This window comes from Brassica rapa, chromosome A02, assembly GCF_000309985.2.
Source record: "Brassica rapa cultivar Chiifu-401-42 chromosome A02, CAAS_Brap_v3.01, whole genome shotgun sequence".
Classification (NCBI taxonomy): Eukaryota; Viridiplantae; Streptophyta; class Magnoliopsida; order Brassicales; family Brassicaceae; genus Brassica; species Brassica rapa.
The window spans coordinates 27,008,894-27,021,137 of record NC_024796.2 but is presented as its reverse complement, the minus strand read 5'-3'; the positions used below and the strand labels follow the sequence as shown (position 1 = coordinate 27,021,137).

Below are 12,244 nucleotides of genomic sequence, written 5' to 3'. Positions count from 1 at the left end.
TTTGGGGATTCAACTTTGGTTTGGTAACTTTGGTGATTCAAAATGGTATTTTTAGGCTTTTATTTGTTCATTGCATCAGTTTTGGATGCTTCAATTAAGTCTTCAATAGTTTGATAATGGTTGGAGTAGAGTTCTCATGAAATCATTAGTAATAGTTTGGATATTTTCGGTTCTTTTGGATTATGTTCGGTTCTAGCGGGTTTAATGGTTTGGTATATACTAAGAACCGGACCGAATCCGTTAATATTTTGGTTACTTCGGATATAACCGGATCCGAACCAGATCCGACAAGTACCGAACCGTAACCGAACTGAAATTTTAAATTATCCGAACGGTACCATTTTTCCTAGTTTCAAAATATCTGAAATCCGAAAGACCCGACCCGGATCCGAACCGGTTATCCGAATGCCCAGGCCTAGTTCTAATTTGATATGTTCACTAAGTTCTTAGGCCAAATCTCGTTGTATCTATCAACTTAGCTCGAGATGATTTAGTTCAATTGTTGAACCCATTTTCACGGTTGTCAACTATCCTAAATCAGATTTCTAATTAATTAGTCTAGAAACAAGCAGTCAGAACAATCTGTGAAGGATACTATATGATTACACTAACAATTATATATTTCAAAAGTTCATCAAAACCCTAAAAATTCCTAAACCTAACAAGTGCACTACTCAGACATGATATCACTAACCCAAATTAGACCAGATAAATAAAACTATAGGAATTCCAAGAAGACTTCCGAAGGAGTTCTTCTCTTCTCTCCCAATCTTAAAACAAGATTTAAAAGAAAATACAGTCGTCAACAATGGCTTAAAACATAATATAAGAGTTAAGATACATTCTGAGCTCTTTTGTAAATAAGAAAAACTTCTGGGACAAAATAAATATTTTTGGAAATCGATAAAAAGTCGTCGGGTTTGATCATGAGGAGTGTCGTTCTATACCCACACTTGGTGTTGTTCGACACTAGGACACAAGCTCGACATCTTCTACTCGCATGTCATACAAACCACTCTTCGACAAAATGGACATAACTTTTGATCCAATTGTCTGATTGACATCAAATCTGTGACATTAGAAATCTAACTCAAAGATCTATATGTGTCAAAATATGAGCTCAGTTGGATCATGGAAAGTCCTCTATCCATAGCTAAACTTCTGATGCATATGCACAGTTTTACATTTCAAATAATTTTAGAACCTTCAAAGTTGTCAAAAACGTATCTAAACCTGAAAATACTCTAAAATAACTCTAAACATATAATATAAACTCTAAATAGGATTTATATCATAGTCTAAAAGGTGGTAAAAACTATGGTATATCAAGTATGCATATAATTCGACAATCATTTTTTGTTACAATAGATCTACTTTTTTTATTCTTGTTATACTCTTTCTCTCTTTCCCTTGACTAAAAAATCATAAAAATACACATGGTTAAATGGAAAAAAATATATAAAAAATGATAAAAGGATGAAGGAAAAATTAAGCTGAACGTTGGCAACGGTCGTAGTAAGTGCAAGTTGTGTCTTTCTCATTAACAGCTTTGATGCAATTACCGGCGATCTTCCAAGGTAAAGCCGGCTGTCGCTGCAGAGGTTTTGGGCTTATAAATCTCCATTGTTGCAGAATCCTCCTTCTCAGCCGCCGCCATTAAGCATTCTCTGACCGTATCTCCGGGAGCACATCCATCATATCTCAACTCACTTGTGCCGTTCCATGCAGATGCAGCCGTGAGAAGAAGCAAAAGAGAGACTGTGATGAAGAAGGAGAAATCTGGTTTGTTCATGTTTAAAGCTTAAGAATGCTAGGAGGTGTGGAATTATTGAATGAGAGGAAGAAGAAAATAACCCTTTTTTCAATTATCTTTACATCCACACATTAGTTTCACTACTGTATTTTAATTATTTGATTATGTCGCAATTGTTTTGTTTGATCCCAAATCTACCATTTACTGAAATGTTTAACGTTTAAAATGTACAATCACTTCACATATTATAACAGTATGTGAATCATATAACGTCATCAAATACATTGTTTTTACTTTTGACAACTCAGAGGTCACTGTAGATTTGTATCTTTCTTCATTTCATTCTTTATATTACTTGCAAGTAGGCGTTAAGTAAGACCAAATCCAATGCATCTTATTGTTATATTAAACTCTTAAACAAGGAAAAATAGGAAGATAACAAAACACACATAATTAACAGAAGAAACAAAACAACATATACAACAAATAAAAAGGGAAAAGGAACTAAAACAAAAGTTAGCTAAGTAGCACGTTTGCATCTGTTGTAGTAAGTGCATCGTGCGTTTCTCCGGTTAGCTGTTCCAATACAGTTACCTGCGATCTTACCATTACAAGTTGGCTGCTTCTGCAGAGCTTTGTAGCTTAGTTTCCTCCTCTGTTGTTGCAGAATCCTCCGCACCACCGCCTCAACTCCCTCCTCATCCTCAACCACCGCCGTTATGCACTCTCCAACGGTGTCTCCGGAGCCACATCCACCATATCCAAACCCACTTGTCACGTTCCCTGAAGATGCCGTTGCTGAAGCAGCCGCAAGAAGAAGCAGAAGAGAGACAGTAAAGAACAAGAAGAAGAAAACTGATCTTGCCATGTCTTAAGCCAAAAAGCTAGGAGATGTGGAATGATGGAATGAGAACAAGACGATGATATTACATCTCTTTTTATATTGTCATGTACACATTAATTTACAATCTTTTATTCATTCTTGTTGGTCTAATAATTGCGGTTGGTCATTGACTCCAGTAAAGATAAACATATATTATTCATTTAAAACAACAAATTATTCTGATATTATTGATCATATGGCCAAAATAAATAACATTTTCTATAAACATTTTGTTTCTTGTGAAAGCAGAACAACAACAAGAAAGAAATACAGACATAACAGTAAGAAAAAAAAGCCAGAAACAAAATGAAACAAGAAAAAACAAAATATAATGTATGAAGACATCTATCTGTGAGAGGCTCTAATCCTGGCAATCTCAAGCAAAAATTTATGCAAAGCTTGTGGCTTAGAGAAGAAAGGAGCATGGTCAGCACCTTTTAACCGGTAAACTTTTTCAGGTGGACTACTATTGATCATGTGTTCTTGGAGAGCCAACGGTATAGCATTGTCTTCCAGCGTCTCTATGTAGTACCGTCTCACTGATCCGTAGTTACCATCTGAGAGAGAGAGTTTCTCAAGAACCGGCGCAAACGGGATTGACCTCATTGACACAGAAGCCAATGCAACATCCTTTGAAGGGCTTTGATTGAACAAAAGGTCTTTAAGAAGAGACTTGTCTAAGTCAATGGCCGTTGGAGGGTGTTCATTGCCGTTTGTGTGGATAAATATCTGAGCTTTTCTCATTAAATCGCTCTGACCTGCCTGCAGCGAGAACATGTCGAGTGTACTCTGACCATTAGTCAACATGGCTGCAGCGAGGAACACAGCTTTTGAGATCTTGGAAGGAAACAGTTCCATAGCGTAAGATATACAAGCTCCACCGAAGTCATGACCAACCAAGATCACCTTCTCTCCTGTGGGAAGCTTTTCAAGAACATCAGTAAGTGGCTTCACGTACTGTGATAAGCTTGCGATGCTGTTTATGTTGCATGAGTTGATACCGCAACCAGCCAAGTCTATGGCTGTAACTTTGAAACCATCTTCTTCTTGGAGCGCGATGGTTTTGTACCAACACCAAGCGCCGAAACCTCCTCCATGGATGAGGATAAAATGGTTTGTTTCCAAGTCATCTAGCTTTACACCCTATTCAAAGAACAGAACTAAGAAGTTAACTTACAGATAAAGAATGAAAACCAAGAAAATGTGTTAAACTGTTTGCTATTTTGCAGGTTGGTGAGGTTTATATGGCACTTAGGGTAACAGAGAAACTGAATCATCTATAAGGATTAAGGTCAGGGGCGGTCCTGAGCAAAACCAAGTGAAACATCATCCCTATTGCCCCCAAAATTTTTAAGAAATGATTTACATAGATATAGACCCGCAAATTTTTTAACTTTTTAACAATAAAATCTCTAAATAAATTGCTTATAGCCCCCAAAATCTCAGAGACGCCCTGATTAAGGTGAACAAGTTGTCAAAACAATATAATACGAACAGTCCTACATGGAAGATAGGAACAACACATGAAGAGGATAACTAAAGTTCAACAATGAGGTTTGGCTAAAACTAAAAAAGTAAGAACTGTCAACATCAAGATTCTAAAAATCTTTTGAGCTATATATTCTCATTGTCACCATAATCACACCATTATCCATAATCAATGAAACAAAAATAGAGGCACCACACCAAGGTTTTCAAGACTCTAAGAGCATCTCCAATGAAACTCTATTTTTTTCTCTATAATTTACACTAAAATAGAGTAACTCTATTATTGAGTTGAATTTGTTCCAATGGTTCACTCTATAATAGAGTAAAATATAGAGTAATCTTATTTTTTTACTCCAAATATAGAGTAAAAAAACAAGAATACTCTATATTTCACTTTATTATAGAGTAATAGAGTGAACCATTGGAGCAAATCTAACTCTATAATAGAGTTACTCTATTTTAAAGTAAAATATAGAGAAAATTATAGAGGGTCTAACATCAACCTCTAAAGTGGTTGAGCCAACAAAGTACATTAAAGAACCTATGAGAATCTAAGTCATTAAATACCAAGAAAGAAACTAATCAATGCTCATCACATATCACATTGTTCCCATATCATAGAGTAAGATACTTACTATACACAATCAATTCAAGTTCCAAACAATGTCTCTATTCAAATAGCATTAAGACAACTAGTTTTACTTTTCAAAGTTCTAGTTTTGAATTACGACACGAGTTTGAGTAATGTCTTTGACTTAGTCAATGAAAGATTATTCAAAGTCAAAAAAACCTTGTTAAGAAACTGATGAGGCTGCAACAGAGGATCCGTGGAGGATCTTGACCTTGTACTGGAGCTCCGAGGCAACTGATTCTTCTTCGAACCAGAAACAGGATAACGCTGCGATGCGGACCGATCAAACGGAAGCGATCCAGCTTCGCCGCCGTTCTGCTGTCCGAACAAAATGGCATCTTCGAACTTGTTGTCCCTCGTGGAGGAAGAAGAAGACGATCTGAGCCTGTTCCTAGGACCGGAAGCTGATCTGGGTACGGATGGTTGTCGCTTAGTGATGGGTCGTCTCTTCTTGACGGGCTTAGGCGGAGCAAACAAAGAACAGAGGTTTCCCATGAAGAAACTTGAGAGAGAGACAGAGTAAGAAAGCTTTATGGAGTTTTAAGAGAGAGAGAGAGAAGGTGACGTGTGGGTTCAGGTGAAAGTGGTGGCGAGAAGCTGGCAACTTTTGAATAGCCTTCTCATCGTGTGTAACCGTGAGTCTACAGAGGGACCATCATGCTAAAGTGGAAAGTGCATACAATTTTATAATTACTTTCTTTTTTGTTTTTTTTAATAAAGGAGTTTCTATTGAAATATATTGTTTTTTATGCCCACACTTCACATTTTTTTTTTCATTGTGGTCACTCTTTACATTCAAAAGTTTCACCTAGTATATGTGTTGGTGCATTCAAATCCTAAGGTGGAAGTGGGATGAAGTTACTTTGATGATGGCTTACTTTGCCTGTGCTCTGGGCTGAGCCTGAGAAGAAGCAACTAAATAAGTAGAATGGCTATTTAATTTGTGAGGTAGCTAGGAGCCTCTATAGAGATGATAGCAATTTTGAGTTTCTGCAACTATTGAAGCAGTTCTGAGATAGCTAGGGGCTGTTCGTTTTACCATATGTTATCTCCATCTAGATGATTCATTTGTATGATCTATTCTAAATGATCCATCCAGATTTTTGTGATTGTTTGTTTTGTCCATCGAGATAGCTCATCTAGATGATCATCTAAATGAATCTTATGTTTGTTTTTTACATTTATTTCCATCCAAATGAGTTTAGTAAACAAATTACCAAAATACTCTTGTGTTGATTTAATCATATGGCTGATATTAATTTTAACTATATTTGGAAAAAAAAACTTTAAAGTTTCAAACTAAAACAAGTATTAATAATAAACCAACTATAGCTTCGGTTTTGGCAGAAAACAATTTTTTTTATTTTGACGGAACAACGAGATTTTTCAATTTTGGCGGGAAAAAATAATTTTTGGTTTTGGCGAGAAAATACATTTTTGCGGTTTTGGCGGAAAAACAAAATTTTTCGGTTTTAGCAGGAAAACACATTTTTCGGTTTTGGCGGAGAAATGAGATTTTTTGGTTTTGGCGGGAAAATGCATTTTACGGTTTGGCAGGAAAACAAAAAATTTCGATTTTAGCGGGAAAACACATTTTTAGGTTTGTCCGGAAAATGAGACTTTCGGTTTTGGCGGAAAATATGCTTTTCGGTTTTGGCGGGAAAACATATTTTTTTTTGTTTTGGCGGAAAAATGTATTTTTGCGGTTTTCGCGGGAAATGTGTTTTTGGGGTTTTGGCGGGAAATCGCGTTTTTGTGGTTTTGGTATGAAAATACGTTTTTACGGTTTTCGGGGAAATGCATTTGGGCGGAAAACACGTTTTGCGGTTTTGGCGATAAACGCGTTTTTGCGGATTTTGGCGGAAAAAGCATTTTGGCGGAAAATGCGTTTTTGCGGGATATGTGTTATGGCGGGATAACACGTTTTTGCGATTTTGGCGGGATAAATGTTAAATGCTCAGTATATGTATATCAAATTAGTAAATTCAGTTTTGCATTCACTATATAATATTGAACATTTTATATGTACGTTCACTAATATACTATAAACCTATTGGTTCATCTATTTTTTTTTACGGGCTGTTTTACACATTAAAGTAAATAAAAACATTTTACTGTATTTTCGACACATGTAAATCCAATTAAAAGCATCGTACTCGGTTATGTTGATTTATATTAATTTGTCATACCAGTATGATCGGATTGAATATCAACAATATCATAAGAGCTGTTTTTATGACGTATTCATAAGATGAAGAACACGATATTATTTGTGTACTAAAATATAAAAGTATATTGTTAAAAGTATTATTTTTAATTTGATTTAAAGCCCACATGCAATATTCCTGCATGTTTATGAGTTACACCAAAAGCTCACACGATCTCCAACTCCAAGTTAATGAAACGCCACGTTTTGGACGCGGATACATGTCAGTTCTAAAGACTCGAATTACTGACGTGTCCGTCTACGTGGCCGGCCTACGAGGAAAGCAAACGCAACTTTATATATAAAGATATTGAGTGTAACTTTCTCGTGGCTATCCACTTAGAAAGACAAAGCACTCTTCCACATTGAGTTTCACTAAGATATAGAAAAGGACTAATAAATCACACATTTATTCCAAATATGATCAAAATTTTGTTAAAACCACCACTATATAATATACAAAAGTCATTTTAAGATAGGAGAATTAGATCCCGAGGCATATGACGCATATGAGTAAATATATGACAAGATAAGTAGACTATCATTATCACACAGCATGTGAATTCTCTCTCCCAATGCAATATGTATGCCATCATATGATAAGTACAAGTGGTTTTAAATTTTAGTAGACGATATTTGACAATGGCCTCTTTAATTTCTCCTCTCCAGCGGAGAAATAACTTATTAACTTTGCCATCTCTATCCACCACCATGTTTTAAATTCAATAGAGTTTTTTGTGTTTGACTAAATATTAATGCATGATTGTAATTACATCATCAACTTTTTATCGACAAATGCATATCAATATTATAGAGACTAGATCCTTTCTCCGCGCTACGCGCAGATAATATATTTAAATTTGTTACATTTATCATTTTATTTCTATGTAAATTTTTGTATATTAAATTATATATAACTAATTTTTAAGTTTGATTTTTTATATATTATTAGTTTGAAGTAAGTATTTCTACAATATGTAACACAATTAACTAATAAAATATAAAGAATCAAGTCCGAGATTTTGAAGTTATGTAAAAAAAACATAATTATGTATAGAACATAAATTATCTTAGTTTAAAACATCGGAATCTCATCTCGAATAAATTCACGAAAAAAGTACTTCAATAACCTAAAACTGTGTATGTTGTAAATTTAGACTTTTTAGTGTAGCTGAGCACTATCAATTATGGAAATTATATTATGATTTTATTTTTCTAAATTTTTCTTTTTTTTGTATATTTTTTGTTTTATTTTTTCTTTTTAAAATTTTATTGCCTTATTCTTTAATTGTAGAGAATTGCTATTTCTAATTTTTTTTTCATATACCTTAAAAGTCTGTTGATTTTTGATTGTTTTCTTTCTCCAATTACAATGTATAGTTTGACCGTTTTTTTTTAAGATCAAACTACTAATATCATCAGATAGAAACGCTTAATCTCCAAGAATGGAATGAGTATTTGTGCTAGAGAAAACTGATTTAGCCACTAATATAGTGAGATATTATAATATTAGATGGTATGAAAACTCTTCTATGTTGGATATAATTAAGTTGTTGTCAATTGATTATATATTTGTGATAACTGGAAATACATTTTTATGTCTTCTTTACATCATCCTTCGTTGGTTTACGGTTCGACCATTTCTAATATACTGAAAGTAACATAATATTAGATGTTAATTATCTTCTTCCAATTAGGAATGCACAGAATGAGAGAAATTCAAGGTGAGACCACTTTACAAATTTGTCCTCATATCTATATAAAGTTAGTTTATATATTTCAAAATGTAATCAGTTTTAATTAAAATCTATAATGTTTAAAAGTTATTACTTTAGAAAACTGTCATTTAATATATAAATTTAATTAATTACACAATAATTTACATAATTTAATTGGCCACACAATATCCAATAAATATAAAGTTACATTGAAATATAAAACCAATTTATATAGTGAAACAAAAAAACATTTTTAAACCATTATATTATAAAACAAAAGGAATATTCAAATTATATTGAAACATTAGAATAGTAAGAATCAGAAAAGCTGAAATCTCAACGCCGATTATTTACGTTGGCCATGCCTTAGACCATCTCCAATGTATTCCTCTATTTTTTTCTTTATAATAAAGGAATTTCATAATAGAGATGGATTTGTCTCCGATGTATTTTTCTATTTTCTATCCTAAAAAAGAATATTCTTGATATATTTTTTTCTAAGTTTACAAATAATATATTTTATTTGTGAAAGTTGAAAACCAGCCCAATTTCTTTTAGTATTTTATAAAATTATGATATTATTTACACTAAATATTTCTTTACAAACTATTATGTAAATAGAAAATATAATTATATTTATATAAATAATATATTTCATTAAAAATATATTTTCGGTTATAATTGTTTAAGTAAAAAGTTAAAGGATCATTTTGTAAAAAAAAATAGAGGAGGTGACATGTCAAAAATATAGTTTCTCATTGGACGATTATTTTTGTCTATGTGGACACTCTATCTGAGGCTTATTTCTTCCACTTTTAATTAAAATCTGTAATGTTTAAGAGTTATTACTTTAGAAAACTATCATTTAATATATTAATTTAATCAATTACACAGTAATTTACTTAATTTAATTGGCCAAACAATATCCAATTAATAAAGTTACATTGAAATATAAAAAAAAAATTATATAGTGAAACAAAAAATAAATTTCCATATCTACGAAAATTCTACATCAGAAAAGGAAGGTAGTATAATTCCTTGAATCGAGATTTTTAAACACAAACAGCCAAAATATAATCAAGGTATGAAAATGTTTTACTTAAGAATTGACTTATTGGTATATCAAATTATTAAACAAAATAATTCAAATTTTTAACATTTGAAAGATAATGAAATATATGAAGTCATAACTCAACTATTTTAATAGTAAAATTAGGGCTACGCAAAATATCCAAACCCAAAGATCCGACCTAAATCAACCCGAAAATCAGGCTTCCGAACTCGATCAGATATGTGATAAATAACCGAATGGGTCCTAAATTGATGTATCCGAAGATCCAGGACCCAATCTGGTCTAAACCAAGAATCAAATGAGTAACCGGAGATATCCAAAATTTATTTATATATATAGATATATCTATAAACATATTTGTTACAATTGTAGATATAAGTATTTTAATAATTTAATTTAAAATCATAAGTTAATTATATTAGTTAATTTCAATATTTTGTGTGTTTTCGGTTAAAATAAGATAGCGTGAATAAAAATGCTCAAAAAAGTGTATATAATGAATTTTTTTACTGTATTCGATTTGAAAATGAGTAAAATTTACTTGGACTTGTGAATATATATTATTTGCAAATCAATTTAATTGCATAAATGATTAACATCCTAAACCCTTAATAAAAGACATTCAACGCTTTGACCCTTTGCCTAGCGTGAACATATTCCTCAACCTTGTTGCAGACTCATGTCCTGTTGAGTCTTGTATGTGGTGGTAGTCTCAAAGCTTCCCTTAAGCTTCACAGGGTTTCTAATCACACCAACACGCCCTCTGTTTCTACCTCCAGTCACCATCACAACATTACCGAAATCTAACTTGATGAACTCAACAATCGTTCTCCTCCAGGTCGAGCTTAATGGTTTAGCCTGTAGAGAGGAAAAGAAACAAATCTTATTGGTACACATACATGTCAAACATTACTCTAAATTATATCAAGAGCAAGAGAGATCAAAACCTTAGCTTCTTCGTCCCTCATGGAGTGAAGACGGAAACGTCCCTCGCTATCATAGAGAAGACAGAAATTCTCAGAGAAGAAATACAAATGCACCACCAAGTTTGTCAACTTGTGTTTTTTGTTATACATAAGATTTAATATTTTTTAAAATTGTGAAAGCGATGTTGTTTAATAATATATTGCTCTATACGTAGAGAAAGTGAAGTGAATAATAAAACAACTTTCCTAAAAAAGATTCCTTATCACTAACAGTCGGGTGATACCATTTCTATGCAAAATTTACCCAAAATTTGATAAGTTCTGGGCAAGCTGATGGGTCTGATAAGCTGGTGGAAGGTCGAGGACATCAAGTCCTTTTCTACACGCCAGATCACACACAGTTTGTGTTCTATTGTGCCTGCACACAGTTACACCAAGTCGTTACAAACAGTGAAAGTCACTGACACATGGCTTTTAGAAATGGTCACTGAAACATCAAAAAATACAGGGTATTGATGCCGTTTCTGGATATGATTTGGGATGATGCTTATACCAGTCTTATAAAAAAAAATTGCTTTAAACATGAGTCCTACTTTAGTTTCCATTTGCTAATCAACTGCAATTGTTCATTATATGGTTAACTGAACAGTTTCGATGGTGCAGAGATACAAAATAAGAGAAATAAAAAAAATTTGATGAATGCTGACCTTACAGATTTTTAAGCTGAGACCAGTTGCAAATTCACTCTGAGATGGTTCCCTAGAAGTGATTGTCACTTACCCTTCTGCAGTTGAAAACACAAAAACAGTTTAGGACTATCAAATTTACACATACAGAATTAATATTCTTATGAGGGCTAATATTGATCTCACGGTAGACGGAACTGTACTTGATTCTGACTATGGTCATCGGTGGTGTCAGTGGAGCTCTGACATGATCTGAACACGGGTTATGCTTCAAAACCAACAATCGTTCTGATCTTATATCCATGCCTAACTCTCTGCTTAAATAGAAAGGTGATTATGTGAATGAAAAACAATGCTATGATTTTGCTGTTTTTTAAGAATTAAGCTAACATCAATGAAAGGGTTCAAAAAAAAAAACTAACATCAATGGATCACGCAAAAAGAATCGAAGGAACTATTTTGAGCAGAGTAAAATAATGAATATGAAGAGAGTAGACACAAACCTTGATTGTTATAATACAGGACGATGGGAGACCTTCCAGTGGAGACAAAAGACTTTCGTGCATTAAGCAGTAGGTACTTGTAAATGGTTATACTCAAAAGTGTGTTACAGGATCCGACTAAACTATCATATGAAGTAGAACAATCTGGTCGTTGTGCCATCAATACGCCTCAAGCCTCAACTTAATCACTATCAAAGTCTACATAAATCAAGTATATAGTTTGTTTTTTTTTGATCAATTAAGTATTTAGTTTCTACATTAAAACCAGAGAGGAAGGTAAAACCTGGTTACAACTTACATTAGGACGGCACTGGCTTCTTTGGATTCCGATAGTGATAAGGTGGAGCCAATAGGAATTTGAGTTTCCAGACTGTGTTT

General features: G+C 33.2%; 2 protein-coding genes and 1 pseudogene across 8 annotated transcripts; all 3 read right to left on the bottom strand.

Moving 5' to 3' along the window:
* Nucleotides 1-1,330: 1,330 nt before the first annotated feature.
* Nucleotides 1,331-1,830, bottom strand: LOC117131890 (annotated as a pseudogene).
* A 296-nt stretch (nt 1,831-2,126) lies between these two features.
* LOC103854125 (protein RALF-like 27) lies at nt 2,127-2,676 on the bottom strand. The gene has a single exon (XM_009131031.2). It carries the CDS (start codon nt 2,619-2,621, stop codon nt 2,274-2,276), a length of 348 nt encoding a protein of 115 aa, XP_009129279.1. The 5' UTR covers nt 2,622-2,676; the 3' UTR covers nt 2,127-2,273.
* Nucleotides 2,677-2,796: 120 nt separating this feature from the next.
* Nucleotides 2,797-11,988, bottom strand: LOC103854128 (putative methylesterase 11, chloroplastic). Of its 7 annotated transcripts, none has more exons than XM_033284871.1 (7): nt 11,867-11,988; nt 11,567-11,677; nt 11,385-11,461; nt 10,962-11,095; nt 10,699-10,744; nt 4,915-10,609; nt 2,802-3,779 (listed from the first exon to the last, which is right to left on the bottom strand). In XM_033284871.1, the coding sequence occupies exons 6-7, from the start codon at nt 5,248-5,250 to the stop codon at nt 2,982-2,984; spliced, it is 1,134 nt and encodes a 377-aa protein (XP_033140762.1). In that variant the 5' UTR covers nt 5,251-10,609; nt 10,699-10,744; nt 10,962-11,095; nt 11,385-11,461; nt 11,567-11,677; nt 11,867-11,988; the 3' UTR covers nt 2,802-2,981. The 7 variants fall into 7 exon arrangements, with proteins under 7 accessions (XP_033140765.1, XP_033140762.1, XP_033140760.1 ...); XM_033284869.1 differs by having other exon boundaries at nt 10,982-11,095; XM_033284872.1 differs by having other exon boundaries at nt 10,982-11,095; nt 11,390-11,461.
* Between the last annotated feature and the right edge of the window lie 256 nt (nt 11,989-12,244).

Excerpts from the sequence above, each read along its gene's own strand:
- LOC103854125 (XM_009131031.2), bottom strand. The coding sequence starts at position 2,621 with ATGGCAAGATCAGTTTTCTTCTTCTTGTTCTTTACTGTCTCTCTTCTG.
- LOC103854128 (XM_033284868.1), bottom strand. The coding sequence starts at position 5,250 with ATGGGAAACCTCTGTTCTTTGTTTGCTCCGCCTAAGCCCGTCAAGAAG. Across the intron at positions 3,780-4,914 it reads CTCATCAGTTTCTTAACAAG|GGTGTAAAGCTAGATGACTT; the intron begins GTTTTTTTGACT and ends TTCTTTGAATAG.